The 21,165-nt window shown below is 39.1% G+C and overlaps 1 protein-coding gene across 3 annotated transcripts; it reads left to right on the top strand.

Moving 5' to 3' along the window:
• Positions 1–1,229: 1,229 nt before the first annotated feature.
• LOC133610940 (carnitine O-palmitoyltransferase 1, liver isoform-like) lies at positions 1,230–19,183 on the top strand. 3 transcript variants are annotated; one of them, XM_061967717.1, is made up of 19 exons: positions 1,230–1,249; positions 5,617–5,764; positions 6,003–6,142; positions 7,613–7,784; positions 7,884–7,985; positions 8,088–8,225; positions 8,394–8,471; positions 9,184–9,291; positions 9,573–9,660; positions 12,418–12,613; positions 12,703–12,891; positions 12,982–13,087; positions 14,154–14,270; positions 14,357–14,521; positions 14,607–14,735; positions 14,864–15,019; positions 15,091–15,204; positions 18,092–18,184; positions 18,271–19,183. In XM_061967717.1, the coding sequence occupies exons 2-19, from the start codon at positions 5,624–5,626 to the stop codon at positions 18,394–18,396; spliced, it is 2,358 nt and encodes a 785-aa protein (XP_061823701.1). In that variant the 5' UTR covers positions 1,230–1,249; positions 5,617–5,623; the 3' UTR covers positions 18,397–19,183. The 3 variants fall into 3 exon arrangements, with proteins under 3 accessions (XP_061823701.1, XP_061823699.1, XP_061823698.1); XM_061967715.1 differs by lacking the exon at positions 1,230–1,249 and adding an exon at positions 1,298–1,303; XM_061967714.2 differs by lacking the exon at positions 1,230–1,249 and adding an exon at positions 1,644–2,105.
• The last annotated feature ends 1,982 nt before the right edge of the window (positions 19,184–21,165 follow it).

Below are 21,165 nucleotides of genomic sequence, written 5' to 3'. Positions count from 1 at the left end.
CGCAGATTTCTTGCCGGGACATATGGTACAATACAATCGGCAAGATAGGCTGGAGCTAGACCGTGTAGTATTTTATACGTAAGTAGTAAAACCTTAAAGTCGCATCTTAAGTGCACAGGAAGCCAGTGCAGGTGAGCCAGTATAGGCGTAAAAATAGTCTTAAAAAATGATTGCAATTGTAGTTGTGAACAAATGTGTTTGTTTTCCACCAGAATACAACCATTCTTTATTTCCTTGATTTAACCTAAGAACACAAACAAAACAAAGGCAAAAAAAAATTCTCCAACTTAAGGGTTCAGTTCAGTTTATTTCGAACATGCATAAGATACAATGTAATGTGCAATTCCAGTTGTTTCACGTCCGAAAAGGAGTCGGAAGAAGCAGAGCTTATTTAATCCTACCCATTTTCAAACCATAGCAATTTTATCAAATTTCCTTGTTCTCTGTAACAGAACAGTGAACAAATAAATAATATACCATAGTAAACAAACACGTATTAAATACATAAATAATCTTTGTCTCAATAAAAAAAAGGGTTCAAGATGTTCATCATAATTCTTGTTCTGTGTACTTTGTGAACACTTGTAGTTTGAACAGTCTCTTAAAGTGAATCATATTGGTGCTTTGTTTGATTTCTTTGGTTAGTCCATTCCATAATTTAATTCCACATACTGATATACTAAAGGTTTTAAGTGTTGGACGAGCATACAAATGTTTTAAATTAGATGTTCCTCTAAGGTTATATTTCTCCTCTTGTTGAGAAGAATTGTTGTACATTCTTGGGTAGCAGGTCATAATTTGCTTTATACATCATTTTAGCTGTTTGCAAATGCACCAAATCGTTGAATTTGAATAATTGTGATTCAATAAATAAAGGGTTTGTATGTTCTCTATATCCAACATTATGTATTATTCTAATTCATCTTTTTTGTAACACAGTTCGTGAACGAAGTGCACACTTGTCGTTGTTTCCCCATATTTCTACACAATAAGCAACTTAAGCAGTACAACCAATTTAAAAACATGTTCATGTTTAATGTTACTCTACTTTGTAGCACATAACTCACATCACATGATTGCAACATTTGCAAAAACTCTGAATGCAGCATCGGGTCCATCGCGATTGCAACATTTCCGACAGTATTGAACGCAGCATTGGGTCCATCCAGGCATCTCACTCCAGTTGTTGAGCCGAGGAGGGCCGACTGACTACGGCGACACACACCGACGGGCTTCGTCGATGTCCTAGGTTAAACGTAACCTCCTGCTTTGGCGCTTCGCTTGGTGTTTCAAGGACTAACGGGTAATATTTTGACGACAATGTTATACCGTATGAGGACGACATGACGTATGTAGCTAACACTAACTGGCTGGGCGCGCATCTAGTTACAGTTCAAACGGACTCGGCGTTGGCCGATGACCCATGGAGGTGTTTGCTTTTTTTTCCGCCATGTCATTCCCAGCCCTTGTTTACACAACTCCCACGAAAAACACGACAAAAATGCCAAGAAAGCAAAACGTCGACTATCAAGTGGAAATACAAAAACTCAACGGCGTAAAACCGGAACTAGCGCTAGCTTAACGATAAAAGTGTCAAGCCTTGCTAGCGTCCGAGTACGTTAGCTCGCGTTAGCATGCACATGTCAACACATTTTAAACCACTACTTGACTTTGCTGGAGTTTAGACTTTTAGGTGTCTTTCTGTTGTTTCCCACCAGAACAGACAACGAGCTAACTGTCAAGTGTTAAAGTTAAAGTCCCAATAATAGTCACACACACTAGGTGTGGTGGAATTTGTCCTCTGCATTCAACCCATGCCCTTGTTCACCCCCGTGGGAGGTGAGGGGAGCAGTGAGAAGCAGCGTGCGCCGCGCTCGGGAATTATTTTTGGTGATTTAACCCCCAATTCCAACCCTTGATGCTGAGTGCCAAGCAGGGAGGCAATGGGTGCCATTTTTTGTAGTCTTTGGTATGACTCGTCCGGGGTTTTGAACTCACAACCTCCCAGTCTCAGGGGCGGACACTCTAACCACAAGGCCACTGAGCAGTGGTTTATTTGCTTATACAATTAAGGGACTGTTCAGGGCGGTATTCCAGAAAGTGAGGTAAGTGAGTCAGTTACCATGTTAACTTGAACTTTAACTGGTCGCTGACAGATGTTCTTTAACAAACCCGTTGTTTTCATGTTTCCTCCCCCTATTATTGTCCAGGACACGTAACAAGAGAGAGTTGTCATGTGATTGAACATAAACAGAACTGTTAAGTAACTATTTTAACTACATACTGGTGTTTGGATTGTTGAAGAAAGTTGTCAGACATGACACGTCTGTTCCCTTTTAACCAGTACATTTTAAAGGGGTAACTGCACTTTTTTTCTAATTCTGCCAAGATTCACATTCCCTTCCCTATGTAGGACAAGAAGACACATGTTTTTGTTTTTTTATGCATTGTATATCTAAAATACGGCTAGTATAAGGTGGCTAACAATGCAGCTAATTGGAGTACACTATCAATTTTTTGAGATTCATTGATTGAGAAGTTTATTGACATCTTAAAGAATTGAATCCATGTAATGCTTTAAAAAGGCAAATGGATGGCACAAAAAGCCAAAAGGCTTGTTTCCATTGTGGTCCATTAAATATTCATCACATTTGATACTTTCAATAATAAAATATATATAACCTGTAACATTGAATTGATAAATTATGTACATATACACAGTATACATGTCAGGTGATTTGAAAAACAATATATACAAAAAATGGAGGGGGGGGGGGGTTTATACACTATGTACATGTGTGCAAAACTGAATGAGAAAATATATATACACTATAACTACAAATAAACCTGTTTGATGCTTCAAAGAGTTGCTGGGGATCCATTTTGGTTCAGATCAGGTAGAGGCTGAGCTGAGCCATGATTTTATGGCAGTTTTAAAATTTAGTAGGGAAGTTCGAATTTTAAGGTTTGTTGCTAGTGCATTCTTTAAAATTCTAACTTTCCTACTAAATTTTAAAACTGCCATAAAATCATGGCTCAGCTCAACCTCTACCTGATCTGAACCAAAATTGATCCCCAGCAACTCTTCGAAGCATCAAACAGGTTTATATGTGGTTATAGTGTACCGTATTTTCCGGAGTATAAGTCGCTCCGGAGTATAAGTCGCACCGGCCGAAAATGCATAATAAAGAAGGAAAAAAACATATATAAGTCGCACTGGAGTATAAGTCACATTTTTTGGGGAAATTTATTTGATAAAACCCAACACCAAAAATAGACATTTGAAAGGCAATTTAAAATAAATAAAGAATAGTGAACAACAGGCTGAATAAGTGTACGTTATATGATTCATAAATAACCAACTGAGAACGTGCCTGGTATGTTAACGTAACATATTATGGTAAGCGTCATTAAAATAACTATAACATATAGAACATGCTATACGTTTACCAAACAATCTGTCACTCCTAATCGCTAAATCCATGAAATCTTGTACGTCTAGTCTCTTACGTGAATGAGCTAAATAACATTATTTGATATTTTACGGTAATGTGTTAATAATTTCACACATAAGTCGCTCCTGAGTATAAGTTGCACCCCCCGGCCAAACTATGAAAAAAACTGCGACTTATAGTCCGAAAAATACGGTATATATATTTCAATCAATCAATCATCAATCAAAGTTCATTTATATAGCCCTAAATCACAAGTGTCTCAAAGGGCTGCACAAGCCACGACGACATCCTCGGCTCAGATCTCACATAAGGGCAAGAAAAAACTCAACCCAATGGTATACAATGAGAAACTTTGGGGCCAGCAGGGGATCATCTTGAGTGGAGACAAGTCAGCAGCGCAGAGACGTCCCCAACTGATGCACAGATGAGTGGTCCACCCTGGGTCCCGACTTTGAGCAGCTAGCGCGTCATCTGTGGTCACATAATAACCTCTCCACGCAGGAAAGGGGGGCAGAGCAGAAAAGAGACGGCAGATCAACTGGTCTAAAAGGGGGTCTATTTAAAGGCTAGTGTATACAAATTAGTTTTAAGATGGGACTTAAATGCTTCTATCGTTTGGATTTTACTGACATCACGTCCGGCTCACGTCCCGACCATAAAATATGCGTGGTGGTCAAGCTAGCTGTGTTCTCAATGTGTACTAGGTGCCATTTAGATTTTCTCAAAGAAAAGAACGCCCTATGTTTGTGTTGTTTCCGGCTTCACAAATCGTTCAAATCGCAAAAGGGATAAATGTTTCCCTCGAGAGGTAATCAAAAAAGATTTTATGAAACGACGAGAGAAGCAGCACACTTGGGACGGCGTAGCTCGGATGGTAAAATCTGCCGTGCTAACAACTTGAGGGTTCCTGGTTCGATCCCAGCTTCTGCAATCCCAGCCACGTTTGTTGTGTCCGTGGGCAAGACACGTCACCCTTGCTCCTGATGGGTCGTGGTTGGGCCTTGCATGGCAGCTTTCGCCATCAGTGTGTGAATGTATGTGTAAATGGGTGAATGTGGAACTAATGTCAAAGGGCTTTGAGTGTCTTGAAGGTATAAAAAGCGCTATGTACTCTCTATTTACCAATCCTATTTAGAGTCTGTGGCGGGTGCTCGAGGGGAATGTCGATGCTCGGAAACCACGCATATTGGACCAGCTGGAACAATTTGCAATTGAAGAATGGCCCAAAGTCCTCAGGAGACGTGTGCCAATCTAGTAAAGAACTACTTTTAAGAGTGTGTTGTCAGTTGTGACTATTAAAAAGACCAGGGGGCTAATCATTTTGGACATCTCATGTTTGCTCTTTCCTTTTTGAAATCGGTGTAGCAATAAAATATTTTAATCAAACTTAGTGGACATTATGTCTTTGTTATTTTGGAAACAAATGCAATACAAACACTTGTTATTAATGATAATTTCCAGAGAGAAATCAAGAGTTGTGTCTAATTTCACAAGGAGGGCTAATAGTTTCGGCCTCAACCGTTGATAGTTGTGCATATTTATGCATACATAACAAAGTGTATGTAAGCAGACAGGGTCACACATTGTAGCATACTGAGAGGCAACATATTAAAGAGATCCTTAGTATGAGTGCACCACTCCAAACCACAGTAACAAACATATTGAATTATTGTGACTAATATAGTCATTTTAAAACTGCCTTTGCTGGGGTAGAGACCACAGGGCTCTAACCAACGACGTAGCCTATTTCAGGATGAAAATCAATTCCCTTTGGGAAGAGAAACAGTAATTGACTTCAGCAGCTAGTCAGCATTTTCAGATCAAATCCATTCAAGCTGACTTTGCATTTAAAAGGAGCTCATTAATAACGTGCCTCCTAAAAGTGCCAGCGCGTACGATGGATGTGTCGTCCAGGTATTCGCATTTTGGAAATTCACGGCCAGCTCCATCCATTGTACATGTTCGTCTTTGTTTATTGTTCTTCGCTGACAGTTAAGCATGCAGTGCCCAGCATCACATGATTAACTGGGTCATGCGTGGAATGACGAGCAGCTGCTCTGAGATGTGGCCCGCGCTGTGGTCTGCAGCTGAGCTGAGGTCCTGTCCCCAAACCCTCAAACTGCATTCATCATACATATTCTGTCTCCCTGTCAACATGCAGAGGCATCATGGCAGAAGCCCACCAGGCTGTGGCCTTCCAGTTCACAGTCACCCCAGAGGGCATTGATCTAAAGCTGTCCCATCAGGCCCTCACCGAGATCTACCGCTCTGGCCTTCGTTCTTGGAAGAAGCGTGTCATTAGGCTTAAGGTGCGTCCATGTTCATTTGTCTTTGGTACGTCATACATTTAATAAGTACGAGAGCATAGCTTTGGGAATTAAGCAACATTGACTTGCAGCAGCATGTGCAGTGAGTTGCTTGATGCCCTCCAGACACATGCCGTATATGGGCGATGTCAGTCAATAAAGAATGTTACATTGGATCTCTATTAGTGATGCTCAATCATACTATCTCTCTCTCTCTCTCTCTCTCTCTCTCTCTCAACAGAACAGTGTGATAACAGGAGTGTATCCCGCCAGCCCCTCCTCTTGGCTTTTTGTCGTCATTGCAATCCTGGCCACCATGTACACTCGCTCCGATCCCTCCATGGGACTTATAGCCAAGATACAAGAGCACCTGCCTGTCAGGTAACTGTTCAGATTCCAAGTGACTTCCCATATTTACTCTAGCGGTTGTAGTTTAGAAATAAGCTAGCTAGAAATCCATTCTGCACCACCGCAAATTACAACTCCCAACAAAAAAACACATTGATTTTTTGCTATCAAGTGTTCCGTTTATGCATGTATAGTGGTCCCACAACTTACTACCAATTGGTTCCACAACCAAGCTCAAAACTTAACACTCATATCTTAAATGAGCTCTACCCATTGAAATCTGTTTAAAACCAGGCTTGCCCCTTTCCAAATACCACCATTTCAAATTGTACCATGCCTTTTATTATATATTAATGTTTGAAAAACATTACAATAGTATATACTACGAGCAACTGCAGTAATTTAATGTAATAATATAGTTCAGTATTTACCTTGGAGTGGGAAGTTTGTAGGTGTCAAATACAGGCTGCTTTTCCGTTGCGTAACAATAGGGATTAGGAAATTGTTTATGTTGCACACGGACGTCTTTGAGTGACGAACCGGAGAGGTCTCAATTTCTCAGTTTAAGTGGTTAAAGATCAGGATTGTGTCGTTCTATGGCTGTGGGTTGTGGGGAAATACTCAACCGGCGGCAGAAATGCAAAATGTGTAACTCAAGTTATGCTCTTAGCTTAAATCTTAACAAAAAGCAGAGTAACCACACATATTTCAAAATATTTGTAAGTTAAGGTACTCGGAAGTTGAGGAACCACTGTACTCTGCAAAACCTGAAACTTAAATAAGGAGAACAGTCCCCTATTATGACAAATTTACCTTTTTATGATGTTTCTAACAGTAGTTTGGTATGAGCACCGAACGTGAAAAAATCTGTACTCTCTTTCACGAGTTTGCTAATTTTTTGAAATAAGAAGTTTTTTTTAAATATGCCCTGTGTAGACACAACATTTTAAAGGATTAAAATAGAAAATGTCCGGCTTCACCACACATTTAAAAAAACTAATAGGTCCGCTACAGACGTTTGAACTATTACCGGTAGTTTGATCATAGTGTTTTTACTTCTGGGAAAAGGACAACCTGGCATGATTTGAGTGTAGTGTTAGCACTGTAGCTATGCTAGTGTTGCAAATGCTTGTGTCCTCCTGTTCCTTCTTTTAAATGTTGTGTTGTATGTAATATATGGCATCTATTACGTTGGACAAATACAGTACAGAGTTGTAGTATGTATGTGAAAAGTGGATGAAGTTCACAATAGCACTTCTTGGAAAGAGCTCATTAGCATTAAAGCGACAAACACAAAATGCTGTTCTCCCAGTAGGGCTTACTCAAAGCACTTTTAAACTGTCTACATTCCAACAACAATGCTACATTATTGTGGGACCTTTGAGACTTGATTAAACTTGCTAAAAGATTGTATCACATGGGACCTTTTTAAAGTGATTCTGAAAAACCTTGTAAACTACTAATCTTCAATGTGACACTTACACATTGCCTCAAACCCTCTAGCCAGTCTATGAGCACCCAGTGTCAGGCGGTGCTGTCAGCAGTGCTCTTCAGCACATTACTTTGGCTCCTGCTCATCTTCACCATGCGCCTGTGCCTCAAGCAGCTCCTGTCCTACCACCGCTGGATCTTCGAGCAGCACGGCAAGATGTCCAACACCACCAAAGTCTGGGTGGTCAGTGCTTAGTTTCTTGCCTCGTCATGTTAGCTGTCATTTTGAATCACTGTATTTTAGGAGTGTTTTTATTAACAAATGCTTGTGTCTATGTGCCAGGCACTGGTGCGTATCTTCTCTGGCCGAAAGCCTCTACTCTACAGTTACCAGGGCTCACTGCCAAACCTGCCTTTACCCACCACCAAGGACACGGTCAAAAGGGTATGTTGTGAAGCAGAGGAAATGACAACAAACTAAATGCTTCATTTAAGACCCATCTGTCTAATCGGTTTATTCTACTCTGTGTCTCTCTTTCCTGTTCAGTATCTGGAGTCAGTGCGTCCGCTCATGGATGACGCGGAGTATGAACGGATGACTAAGCTGGCTGGCGAGTTTGAGAGCCGCCTGGGCAATCGACTTCAGTGGTACCTCAAACTCAAATGTCTGTGGGCTGCCAACTATGTAAGTGGCCTTATTTCCTCTTCTTCCAAAAAAGCCACTTTAACATTCAATTGGAAATGTCATTAACAATGTACACCTTTGAAAGTTTCTGTGCTTTGCATTATTTATGCTGAATAAGCATGCAAAGGCTGCATCACAAGCTTTCTCATTGGCATGTTTTTTTAATAGGTTAGTGACTGGTGGGAAGAATATGTCTACTTGCGAGGACGGAGCCCGATAATGGTCAACAGTAACTACTATGGCATGGTATTGGACTTTTTATATGGATTTCCACTTAATATTGCACATCATATTCTTATATTGTGGTTTTGTAACTCTCAAGGAAGATTATTTTTTTTAATTATCTGCTAATTTATACAGTAGTTGTGTCTCTGTAGTGCCTGCCCAACCATCTAGGGGGGGATTATAAAATCAAATGTGTCTCTAAGTGAGTTATTCAGATGATGGCCCTATTGTGCCCTTAATTGCTCATTTGTGTGTAAGACTGCCCTCACAACTAGTTTCTCTGCACATGACTTGGAAGGTCCATAAGCAAATACCCTCCCTTGTCTTATGTGTCTGCGACTACATGTAACCACTATCACATTAAAGCCATAAACTGAACAGCTGCAATGTAGTTAGATGAGAGCAGTGGCCTTCTAAACAGACCTGTTCAGAACAGCTGGTTTTGAGGTGGTTTTAATTGTGCTGTAATGTTTGATCCATGGGGATATTTTAGTTAAATCATGTTACAGAAATGTTAAGACGGCTAAGAACTGTTTTATTCTGTGAAAATATCAGTTTTTAACATTGTCAATTTATGAATGTATTTGAATTTATGTAAAACTGTTTTGTTTATTTTGTTGACCATTGACCGAAGAAAAATAATAAACTAAACTAAGTTTTCTTTAATTCCATTTTTAAATACAAGTGTGGATTTTCACACTAACGTCCTGTCTCTGTGTCTTCTGTCCCGCAGGACTTCCTGTATGTGACCCCGACACCTATACAGGCAGCCCGTGCAGGCAACACCATCCACGCATTCTTCCTATACCGCCGCAAACTCAACAGAGAAGAGCTTAAACCTGTGAGTTTGGCTACTGTTGCTCTAGCAACAAGCATCACACCAGCCCAAACTGTGATCCTTTGCAAAATGTACATTGGCTTATGTGATATCCATCAGTCTGGTGGCCACTTTTTTTGCATGTACTATACATTTCCATTGTTTGAATGTGGTGATATGTACGTGAAGACCCTCATGTTCTCTTATCATGTTGTCTCTCATCCACCTCCCTTTGTCTATTTGCTTGACTCAATGTTTCCTCCATTCTTCCTTTTGCCTTTGTGTCCCTTTCCATTGACCCTCAGAGTCGTATACCCGGCACTGTCATTCCTCTGTGTGCGGCTCAGTGTGAGAGGATGTTCAACACCACACGCACTCCTGGAGAGGAGACGGGTAAAGAGACTGACATGAACACACACACACACAAACACGCACACACTATGTCAACATCCCCTCAAAGTGGCCTCTTGTCCAGATGTATGATACGGAATGTTAGGATCTAAATACAACTATTCCTCATCTGTGTTGGCAATAAAAGTTGTGTGTGAGTTGGTGTTACAATGTCTGCTGCGCAGCCCACCCTCTCATCCTTCACCTATCACCTTTTGTCCTGATGAGCTCTGTGTGGTTTTGTAGGCTGGTCTCTAATGACAGTTTTTTATCTGCCCACACATCATCTCTCTCACCTTCATTTCCTTATTCCATCGTTTTGGTTTCCTCTCTTTTCGCGACTGCCGTTGCTGCGGTCCCTGCTTCTTTTTCTTCCGCTTCTTTTTCTTCCTCTTCCTACTCAGTGGTTGTTGAGGTCCGCAGTTCCTTGCTGCTCCTATCAGTTTGAGAGGATGTTTGACACTTGTCGAATCCCAGGAAGACTTGCAGGTAGTAATTATCATATATTTTTAAAAATTTAACTTTACCTTATTTTAACCTTCTAAAATGTAAAACATAACCAGTCAATAACAGCAATATGAATGTGTGATTTTAGTGTACTGATAAAATTGAACCACACGTTGTTTTTCGTTTATCACTCTTTGTAATTTCCGACAAAAAGCACAAATCTCCTTCCATTCAACCCGCACCATTCAAACCCCGATGTAGTGTTTTGTCGTATACAGTAGTATTTTACAAAAGTGAGTACACTCCTCACATTTCAGCAAATATTTTACCTTTATTTCAGTGGTCAGCAGACAACTTCTGCAGCAGTACAGATTGACTGTTGACTGAAAATAATAAAATATAATAAAAAATAGCTTGGCAAAACTATATTGTCCCAAGTGTGTGAGTGTGAATGTTATGTCTATTTGTGTTGGCCCTGGGATGAGGTGGCGACTTGTCCAGGGTGTACCCTGCCTTCCGCCCGAGTGCAGCTGGGATAGGCTCCAGCCCCCCGCGAACTCGAGGAAGACAAGCGGTAGAAAATGGATGGATTAAATAGAAGATAGTTTAAATAGCTGTTAATATTTAGATCTGAAAAAATACTTAGCCACACCATCACCTTCACCTTTTGGCTTCCTTAGCAATGCACTTATCAACTTGTAGGTGAAAAAAGGTTTCCCGAGAGAGTGTCATGTTTTGCTTCAGAATTTCAAAGTACATGTTGAAATTACCTTTAATAAACCACAGCTCCATAGTATATGTACAGACCATATTTAGACCATAATGTCTGTGTTAACATTTTCAGTGCATAGTAAATCTATACTAAAATACAATCTTTACACCGACTACTGTAAATTATGTACGAGTTTCCATTCTATGGTATTGTCCCTTCAAAACGTATATTGTTAAAAAAAAATATGAGGGGTGTACTGGGTTTCGTCGCCATTTTGCGGTTAAGTTAAAGTACCACTGAGTACATTGAGATTCGATTACCCATTTAAGTTTTCATGGTAAAAAATGTGTAGGTTTTGAAGAGTGTATTCTGTAGGGGCGTCAAAAAAAAAGATTTTCAAAATTCAATCGATTCCTATTTGTAACGATTCTTAATCGATTATAAAATATTTTAAAAATCAATAAAAATATGTGTATATATATATAAACTTCTTTTTTTCCCCCTCCAATCTGTCCTGTCCAGCCACTCAGGCAAATCATATTGTTGATGTAGATGCCCATGTACAGATTTACTTCAGAAAAGAGAAGTGTTTCTCTTGTGTCCTTATTTACAAAACTTTTTTTCGCCAAAAAAACTGACTTGCTTCTTCAGCAGCACAATTCTGGTGCTGTAGTTGTAGGAGATGTCTCAAAACGTCATCAGGAGTCCCGACAAAACCCGAAAATGGCAGAAAATGCATATTTTACGAAAAAAATGTTGAGCTAAAATGTTGTAAGTGGGGACCCGGTATATTTGACTTTATTCAAGGTTTGGGAAACATTTTATTAAACAAAACTAGTTTTCTTTTAAGTAATATACAGAAATTTATCAGAGCTGTTTATCAATTTTGAAGCGATGTCGTTAATCAGACAACTGGCATCCAATGTTATTTTTTAAAAAAAGTATAGATTTTGAATTAAGAATCGATTCTAAATCAAATCGTTACCCCCAAGAATTGAGTCTGATCGAATTGTGTGGTGCCTAAAGATTCACAGCCCTAGTATTAAGTGTTTTAAGAGCAAAAGGAGTGTTTATAAGAGTGTAAATGCTGTGTGGAGGGATTATATAGACTTACATGCATACAATGTTCATTAAAGTCATAAAATTAGTTTTGCAGAAATTCACTTAATCGGGGTCTGGAGCATAACGCCTGTGATAATCAAAAACAAGGTAACACTGTATTCACTTTTGTGAGTTACTGTATGCCTTTAGCGTTGGGAAGTTCCAGTGTCCTTCACGTTTCCATTTTGTTCAAGTGAATGCAGGCGAGGGAAGTTCCTCATGAATTAAAATCTTGGTTGTGGCTTTGGCACATTGCAGCTGTTCCTGTGAGATCATGTACGTTCACAAATAGTCGTGTGTTGAATCAAGCCAGCCGTGTGGAATGCGGCCCCGAATAAATGATGATGCGGATACAAAAAAAGCGACACTAAAATGCTGAAATAAATCTAAAACAAGGCTTCAGATACTCCTACAAGCTATTGTACATACTGTATTTTACATGTATTGTCCAAAACAATCTGACTTTTATCAACGTCCCGTTTGTCCTTGGCCTCTTGAAGACACTGTTCAGCACTGGCAGGACAGCGACTATGTGGCTGTATACCACAGAGGACGCTACTTTCGGCTCAGGTTGTACCAGGCTGGTAGACTCCTGTCCCCCAGGGAGATTGAATTCCAGATTCAGAGGATCCTCGATGACCCTTCCTCTCCCTGCCCTGGAGAAGCTAAACTTGGTGCTCTTACTGCCGGCGAAAGGTGTGTATGACACATGGTCATGTTGTTGTTTTTTTTTTTTTTATTCAAAAGAGATGTAAAGCAAAGTCGTCATGCTTGCTTTTGCCTAGAATTCCATGGGCTCAAGCCAGGAGCAAGTACTTCAGCTGCGGAATCAACAAGCGCTCACTTGACTGTATTGAGAAAGCTGCGTTTTTCGTGACCCTAGATGACGACGAGCAAGGCATGATGGGGGATGACTCATCTGCGAGTCTAGACCGCTATGCAAAGTGTTTGTTGCATGGGAAGTGTTATGACAGGTAATTGTCGCTCAAATCTGCATTGGCAGCGTTTATTATGTACTTTCCGCTGCCTACATCTAATTGCCGTCCTTTGTGTCTCTCCCTCAGGTGGTTTGATAAGTCTTTCTCAGTGGTCTACTTCAAGAACGGTAAGAATGGCATCAATGCGGAGCACTCGTGGGCCGACGCACCAGTGATAGCGCACCTGTGGGAGGTGAGGATGACGACCCAAAAGCCCAAAATGACAAATGTTGAAAACAATTCAATTAAAAAGGAAGTACATTTTTTGTTGGAATGTTGCCTATCGTTCACGATCATGAAAGACAAGATGACAGATGTAATTTTTTTAATGTATTTTAACTCGTAAATAAAAGTCAGCTTACAATGGAGCCAATGGAAGGTCCTCTATTTGCCCATAAAACCCAATAAATATCCATCAATAAAACGGCAACAATACTTCATTTACATTTCGTGACTTTGATATTAACCAATTATTAGTGATGTCATTACAAGCGCTAATGAAAACAAACTATTTATAGCAGCACTGTGATCACTACCTTATTGCTGCAATGTTGACATCAGCATTTCTCACGTCGGTGCTCGTGAAAGTTTATTCTCTATCATAAATAATGCCTCTCACTTGGATAGTAGAAGAATGAGGACGTAATCAGACAAGTTGGTGCACTTAGACAGCTAATTTAGACCCAGTAATGGGGAGAAAGACAAAAATACGCTTGGTTCCAGCCCCCTTTTCTTCGCGAGGATTATGAGTTATTCTTCATCTAAACGACGCTATAACAAGATTCTTATCAGTCAGCATCCTAATGACAGCAGATATTTTACAGTAAGTGATGTTTTATTGTGTTCATTGGCTCTCATGAAGTCTGCAGTGAGTAGTAATCAGTGATGTTGTTGAAAGAAAAAGCGAACGTCATGATGCGTTTTTAAGATTAATGTGCCACGTATGTGTAAAATGAGCAAAATGGGTAAATATTAAATGTTATTATAAATGTGCCTGTTACTACATTAATATATTTACAGCATGTACTGTATATAAAACCTTAATGGAGGTGTTTGGATGTTTTTTAAGGGCTTTTTAAGCAGAATAGAGCAACTCCCTTTGGTTACCTTGTAAGCGGACTTTTGATTGCATTTTTACACTATTTAGGATGCATAAAAAAGAAAACCATTTGTTCTTGTTTTACATAAGAATTGTGAATGACAGGCTCCAATTCCAAAGAAAAATGCCTTTCCCCTATAACTGTTTACTGTCTCTACAGTACGTCCAGGCCACTGACTGTTTCCAGCTGGGCTACAATAAAGAGGGTCACTGCAAAGGAGACGTGGATCCATCTCTTGCACGACCTCAGAAGCTCAACTGGGAAATCCCTCCAGAGGTTAGTAGGTTAAATAGCTGAAGCTTCTGGATGGTTAGATTGTTTTTCCTAAAATGTGCTTGAATTTGATGCTGTCTGTGTGTTAGTGCGAGCAGCAGATCTCTCGCTCCCTGGCTGTGGCCCAAGCCTTAGCAGACGACGTAGACTTCCATGTGATATCCTTCCGAGACTTTGGTAAGGGAAAGATCAAGAAGTGCAGAGTCAGTCCAGATGCGTTCATTCAGGTGGCTCTTCAGTTGGCCTACTTTAGGGTGAGGTGCATCCATGTGCTACTGTACTGTATATTAGGTGATCTGGTACCTAACTATCTACTTGACTTTTGATTTGCTGCTGCAGAATCGGAAGACATTTTGCCTCACCTATGAGGCCTCCATGACCCGTCTATTCAGAGAAGGCAGGACCGAGACGGTTCGGTCCTGCACCAATGAGAGCAGTACCTTTGTCAGAGCGCTAGTGGGTGGAGAAGTAAGAAAACCTTTGTCCTCTTTTGCCTCTCAACTGTTGGTAGTGTGCACAACAACCTCTACAGTATGAGCCAAGGAGACCTGTCACTTATATTTACTTTAACTATAAACTGTACTTCCCTCCACTAGTCCGCAGAAGTCTGCAGGCATTTGTTCCGCGCTGCTTCAGAGAAGCACCAGCTTCTTTACCGCATGGCAATGACCGGCGCTGGCATCGACAGACACCTCTTTTGCCTCTATGTCGTGTCCCAGTACCTTGGAGTGGAGTCACCGTTCCTTAAAGAGGTTTTTTGCGAATCCCCTATTCAATGATCAGTTTTTAGTCTCCATATTTGACTCAGCGATTCTTGTTTCAGGTTCTGTCAGAGCCATGGAGGCTGTCCACCAGTCAAACATCCGTCCAGCAGGTAGAGCTGTTTGACCTAGTGAACCATCCTGAGTACATTTCCTGTGGAGGAGGCTTTGGGCCGGTCAGTGTTGCTTTCCCTCACACAATAAATCTTAATAGCTCTCTAAAATATCCTCACTCTTGTCCCGGATCACAATCTTTTTTCTCAAAGTCTGCAGTTAGTCTTTTAATAATGTTTTTTTTCACTGAGTCAATCTTTCAAAACTACTTCAGCCTGAAATATACGGTACATATCAATTACTAATTATGTTTTGGGTATTTTAAGCTGTTAAAGGCCAATATGCTTACATAGTACCATAGTTTTATTATTGAAAAAACTAAAATTATGATCTCGCATCAATAAGGGGAAACACTTCATTTGGGTAGCAAGGCAAGTAATAATTATTTAAATAATCAACGCGATTCATTAGCGGTAAGAACCTTTGGCCACCTCACGATTCAATTACGATACAGGAGCTACGATTCCATTAAAAATCGATTATTGATGCATCTTTAATTTATATATATTGATGCAGTTTTACATTTATTTTCGTTTCACTAAATAAGCAGTTACAAATTGCACCTTTTAAAAACAGTGTATTTAGTACATTTGTAATAAGAAATTCCCATCACATTTATTAAATTAATGAAAATGTGTGCAAAACTGGAACATAAGTGCCCTATAATAAAGGAGCTGGCCGGATCTGTCGGTGAGGTGGCTCGCTGCAGTCAGACACATTTTAGAACGGTCTGCATTACTTTATATACAATAAATAAATCAATTATTGACGTTTACTAATAGATTATATAATCGTCCATGTCCGAATTACGATGCATCTGAAAATCGATTATTTCCCCCACCTCTACTCGTCAACTGTCTTGGCGATTAGTCGGATTATGAAGCGTACATATTCAGTGGCTATGATTTAGCTTGACATAGATTTACGAATGTGCTCACAATAAAGATGAACTACTTTTAGAATTTTTCTTTCGTACCGTTACTATGATGTTAATTAGGCTGTTATAAAAATAATTACACAATTGAACAATGGTCCATTTTGAAAGGAACGGCAGGCAAAGTGCTGATAAAAATCTTCCTCAAACTGAAAAGAGCATTTTGTGATGATGTTTTGTTTAGAAAGCTGTACACATAGTTAGATGAAAGTTTAACTGGCGTACTTGGGCTAAAAAAGCTTGTTAGCTAGCAAGCTAACAAGCTAACTATCTTACTGAGAAGAGTCGTAGACCGCATCCTCCAGTTGTTCGACATGCCTGCTCTTTAAATTCTCCCTTATCACAGATGTACTGCCATGAAAAATCAATGTCAGTTTGGCAATTTCAGTAAGTTGTTTGTATCTTCATTGTGTTTAGTTTTCACTCGCGGTGATGTATCAATCCAATCCAATCCACTTTATTTATATAGCACATTTAAACAACAAAATGTTTCCAAAGTGCTGCACAACAATATTAAACACAATTAAAAACAATATACAATAAATATGATTAAAAACAATTTCAAAGGGTAAAACCAATTAAAACAGTAAAAAGAAAGCAAAATGTTAAAAACACAGAGGACAACAGAGGACCACACAACTCACGTAGTGTTAAAAGCCAGAGAATAAAAGTGGGTCTTAAGACCAGACTTAAAACACTCCACTGTGGGAGCAGTTCGAACATGGAGGGGCAGAGTGTTCCAGAGCTTAGGGCCGACCACAGAGAAGGCCCTGTCTCCCCTGGTTTTAAGTCTCGTCTTGGACACCACGAGCTGGAGCTGGCTCTCGGACCTCAGAGCGCGCGCAGGATTGTAAGTTTGGATGAGGTCCGAGATATACTGAGGTGCCAGTCCATGTAAAGCTTTAAAAACAAACAGCAATGTTTTCAAATCAATTCTAAAATGAACAGGGAGCCAGTGCAAACACTCAAGGATTGGGGTTATATGCTGGCGTCTCCTGGCCCCTGTTAAAAGTCGTGCTGCCGCATTCTGGACTAACTGCAACCGACAATGTAGGCCTTTGTCGACAAATTCTTGCACCCTTGCAGAAAACTGTTACATTTTGGTGCATTTAACGCCACCGGGTGACAATTCTGAAAATGAAAAATACAAAGCTGGTGCAGTACATCTCTGTCTATTCTCGACCCTATATATTTGCAGATTATTGTCTTTGCCCTAAAAAAAAAAATAAAAAAAATTGGCAACTTGAATAGAAAGTGGTTTGAAGGCGCTATCGACAAAGTTAAAAAGGGGCTGCTGGTATGAATCCAACAGAGGTATCTGTCTCACTAGTCAATGCACTCAACACTTTCCAGCAGGAAGAATAATGTTTGGCAAAACATGATGTTGTGTAATTGTCCTTGTCAAAGTTTAAAACTGAATTCAAAATGTGTTTAGAATATCAACAATTTACATTTTTAGGGCGTATTGGGTGTGTGTCTTATTTTTTGGGCCGTTTGCACGGGATCTGAGAATGTAACCTCAATAAATAGACCACTAGTTCATGTTATGGTAAATGTGGACTCCAAAATGGCCTTTTCAAAGGTTTTATGAAATTTTGCTGCAAGCTTTGAAGAGGAAAATGTAAGAATGTCTGGTGGCCAATTATGAATCTTTAAAGTAGTCAAAATGTAAATCTTAACATGTTGGATTGTGTAGGTTATGTTGGCATAAATGCAGGATACAAAAGGGCCCTTTCAAAAATGTACGTGTGGGTATTTGTTTTGTAATTTGTAACAAATGTGTGGGTTTTTTGTGTAGCCATTACATTTTAGACAAGGAATACTGTATGTAACAATTCTAAAATTTAAAAATAAGTTGAATTCTCTTAAAAATGTCACAAGTATTCATTAACAGCAGCCAAAATGTCTGTAAAGAAAAACAGCTGATTGACACAAAATGTCTCTGTGAGGGTCTCTTAAGGGTTAAGATTTCAGTCATGTTGTGGTTAGTTATGAGTTGTTTATTGGTCTTTTAGGTGGCTGATGATGGTTATGGGGTGTCTTACTACATTTTGGGTGACAATCTGATCAACTTCCACATCTCCTGCAAGCACTCGTGCCCCGACACTGTGAGTTCACCACTTGCCATGACATGCACGTACTGTAGATAGTAAAATACCTCCACTTTATTTGTTTGGGTTTTTTTTCCTTCAAGGATGCTCATGAGTTTGGCTTTCACATCAAAAAAGCCTTGCACGACTTGCTGGAGCTGATGTGCCCGGACCAGAGAGAGCCCAGCAAAACTGAAGAGAGTCGACCTGAATTCAAGAAAAACCTTTAGTTCGAGGAGAAGAGAAATGGGATGCTGAAGGGAAAGTGTTTTTCTACACTTGCTGATGGAGGAAAGCCTGGACATGTTCTCATGTAGAGGGAGTGGGTAACAAACAAATAACAAACTTAACCGGCCTGTTGAGAAGGGACAGTTCAGTTGGGCACAAGTGAGCTGATGTTTTTATTACATCTGTAATTATATAGTATGGTAAGGTCCACAGAATAATAACAATGCTTTCATTTCAGTCGGGGATAATAATTTCCTTATTTGAAGCCAGTTATTTGAAGTTATTTTCTTAAAATAAACAATACTTGGATTTTAGTTTCGTACCGGGGCATGTTTATGTTTTGTTGCTACTTAAAGCTTTGACTATTTGTGCTTCTGTTTGCCTGGAAATGGTGTCATTGTGTTGTAACTCTGATGGCAACAGGCACCTAAAACATTCCTTTTTTTTTTTTGCTTCGTACTATGCTGAAATGTGGCTCTTTTATTTTTAAAAGCATTCAGGTTTTTTCATCAGGCACTTAAATCACTCCATTTCACCCATATATGAATATGTTTTGTAATGATTTTTTTTTTTAATTCTCTGCAATTATAAGCATCAAAACAATGCAACGTATATTTTTAAACATGTGCAGGCCTAAAGGATTATTAATGTAAACCGTTTGTTTGAAATGTAGGTGTGTTACCATGGAAACAGAAAGCTCCTTGATTGACTTAGTTTTGTGTTCATATTGCTATTGTCTGACTTTTTATGCAATTACAAATTAACATAAAGATGTTGTGTAAGAAACAAGTTGATTTGACTGCTTTTTGTTTTGTTTTTGTGTGGTTTGTGACCCTAGTGCTTATTGGGATTGTGTGTGGGGGGGGGAAGGTTCATTTGTTCTGAGTTGTCGCCACCTGTCTTTTTCCTTTTTTTGTCTTCTTATTTCAGCTGTGAGCTCAGTATCGAGGCCCATCCTGGTACGTGAGCCGCTCTGCCAGACTCTGGTGGGGGGGGTTGGGGCTTCAGCTCCCAAAAGCCGTCAATAATCCACATGCTCATTTTTATTCCACGACCCCTTCTTGTCATCCCGCCGCCGGATCCTTTTATAAAAGAGCTGTACCTCAGCCAGACTGCACATTACGCGTCGTCATCCCTCCGGATAACTGGTATGTACGATATTCTCTTGCCTTTATCCACCATTATGTAGAACTTTTTACCATTTTCTGCTTCACCTTGTTAAAATCTCCATTCACGGTTGCAATGCTTACCATGGTTAGCTTCCTATTGTCCAGTTGAATCCATCCATTTTCTACCGCCTGTCCCTTCAAAAGCAGCAAATAGGAGTGTGAAAATTTTGCTTGGATCAGTAAAGGCCTCTGATGGATGTTAATGGTTGACCCCTGTTTGCTCACACTTTCCCTGATAAAGGTTAAATTATCTTAAGAGGAATGTGCCATCATAAAGACCTATAATACTATCTATATCACAAACACCTAACATGTAAATGAATTTCCCTGCCAAATCCCTCGTCTATTTATCTTGTGATGTTTATTCATGCTGACATGCACTGATTATGTATCAGAGTTGGCCAATGGAATTATGACATCCTTTATCCATAATATTAAGGCACCAAAGTCCCTATTTATTTACCACTACTATCAACATCTGTTGGCAAAGCATTAAGTAAATCAGGACAATAATACGTCACAATGAGCACTGTCCCTATTTTCTGGAGATGACAGTATTTGTACCCTTTTACTTGATCTAAAGTCACCAAAACGTGTATGATGTAGTTCACTATTGCGAGTCATTACAATGTCAAACGTTAACCTTATATTGGAAATTATTGTAGTATATTGCTATAGTTGTTGTGCTAAAGTGAGTTAACATCATATTCGTAATTTTCACAAATGTGATACCAAAAAATAGTAGCACAGTATATTATTTCCCTTTTTTCCCCAAAAAATGATTGTGTATATTACAATCTGCAAATCAGTTGTACATTGTGTCATATCATGCTATAAGTCAGGGGTGTCAAACTCGTTTTAGTTTACGGCCACATGCTGTTAGGGCCGCTTGTCACAGTGTATTTATATACATACAGTTTAATGTATAATCCATCCATTTTCTACCGCTTGTCGCCACATGATATTATTACACAATTCCCTATGTATTTGATTATTTTTTTAAATTATGTACAAATTGACGAAACAATTTACTTTGAAACTAATTCAGGATAACGTGGATATTTTTATTTTAACAAAATATATTTGGAATATACTGTATATTATGTTTTTTGCATGATCAGATATTATTTAAGTTTAAAAGACATGCAGTGCAATAAAAATGTTTCTGTTACAATTGAAAGAATGATAGAATTAATAAGAAGAATGAAGTGCTTTATTGACGCATATTAGTTTTTCTGAAGTTCCTTTTTTTTATTTCCAGACTTTCACGGGCCACAAAAAATTATGTTGGTGGCTGAATCTGTCCCTCAGGCCTTGACTTTGATGCTAGTGCTTTAAAAAATGTTTTACAAGTCAATTATTGCAATACAATACTAAACTTTTTTTTTTAAATTAGCCATTAAAAATAATTTATTTAAAAATAATTATGAAATTATTTTATTCACCATAATAATGACAATCTACAGAGATTTTTTAAATTTAAATTAAGTAAATTATTTTAATAAATTGTATTTTCTTTTTTTACATTTCTGTCACTAAATATAGTTCCTTAAAAAGAATAAATGCATACCTTTAACAGAAAACTGACCTTTATCAGAGGGC

The sequence above is a fragment of the Nerophis lumbriciformis genome, linkage group LG11 (assembly GCF_033978685.3).
Source record: "Nerophis lumbriciformis linkage group LG11, RoL_Nlum_v2.1, whole genome shotgun sequence".
Taxonomy (NCBI): Eukaryota; Metazoa; Chordata; class Actinopteri; order Syngnathiformes; family Syngnathidae; genus Nerophis; species Nerophis lumbriciformis.
This window is presented reverse-complemented; position numbering and strand designations above follow the sequence as displayed.

Excerpts from the sequence above, each read along its gene's own strand:
- LOC133610940 (XM_061967717.1), top strand. The coding sequence starts at position 5,624 with ATGGCAGAAGCCCACCAGGCTGTGGCCTTCCAGTTCACAGTCACCCCA. Across the intron at positions 14,522-14,606 it reads TTCAGTTGGCCTACTTTAGG|AATCGGAAGACATTTTGCCT; the intron begins GTGAGGTGCATC and ends TTGCTGCTGCAG. Across the intron at positions 14,736-14,863 it reads GAGCGCTAGTGGGTGGAGAA|TCCGCAGAAGTCTGCAGGCA; the intron begins GTAAGAAAACCT and ends TCCCTCCACTAG.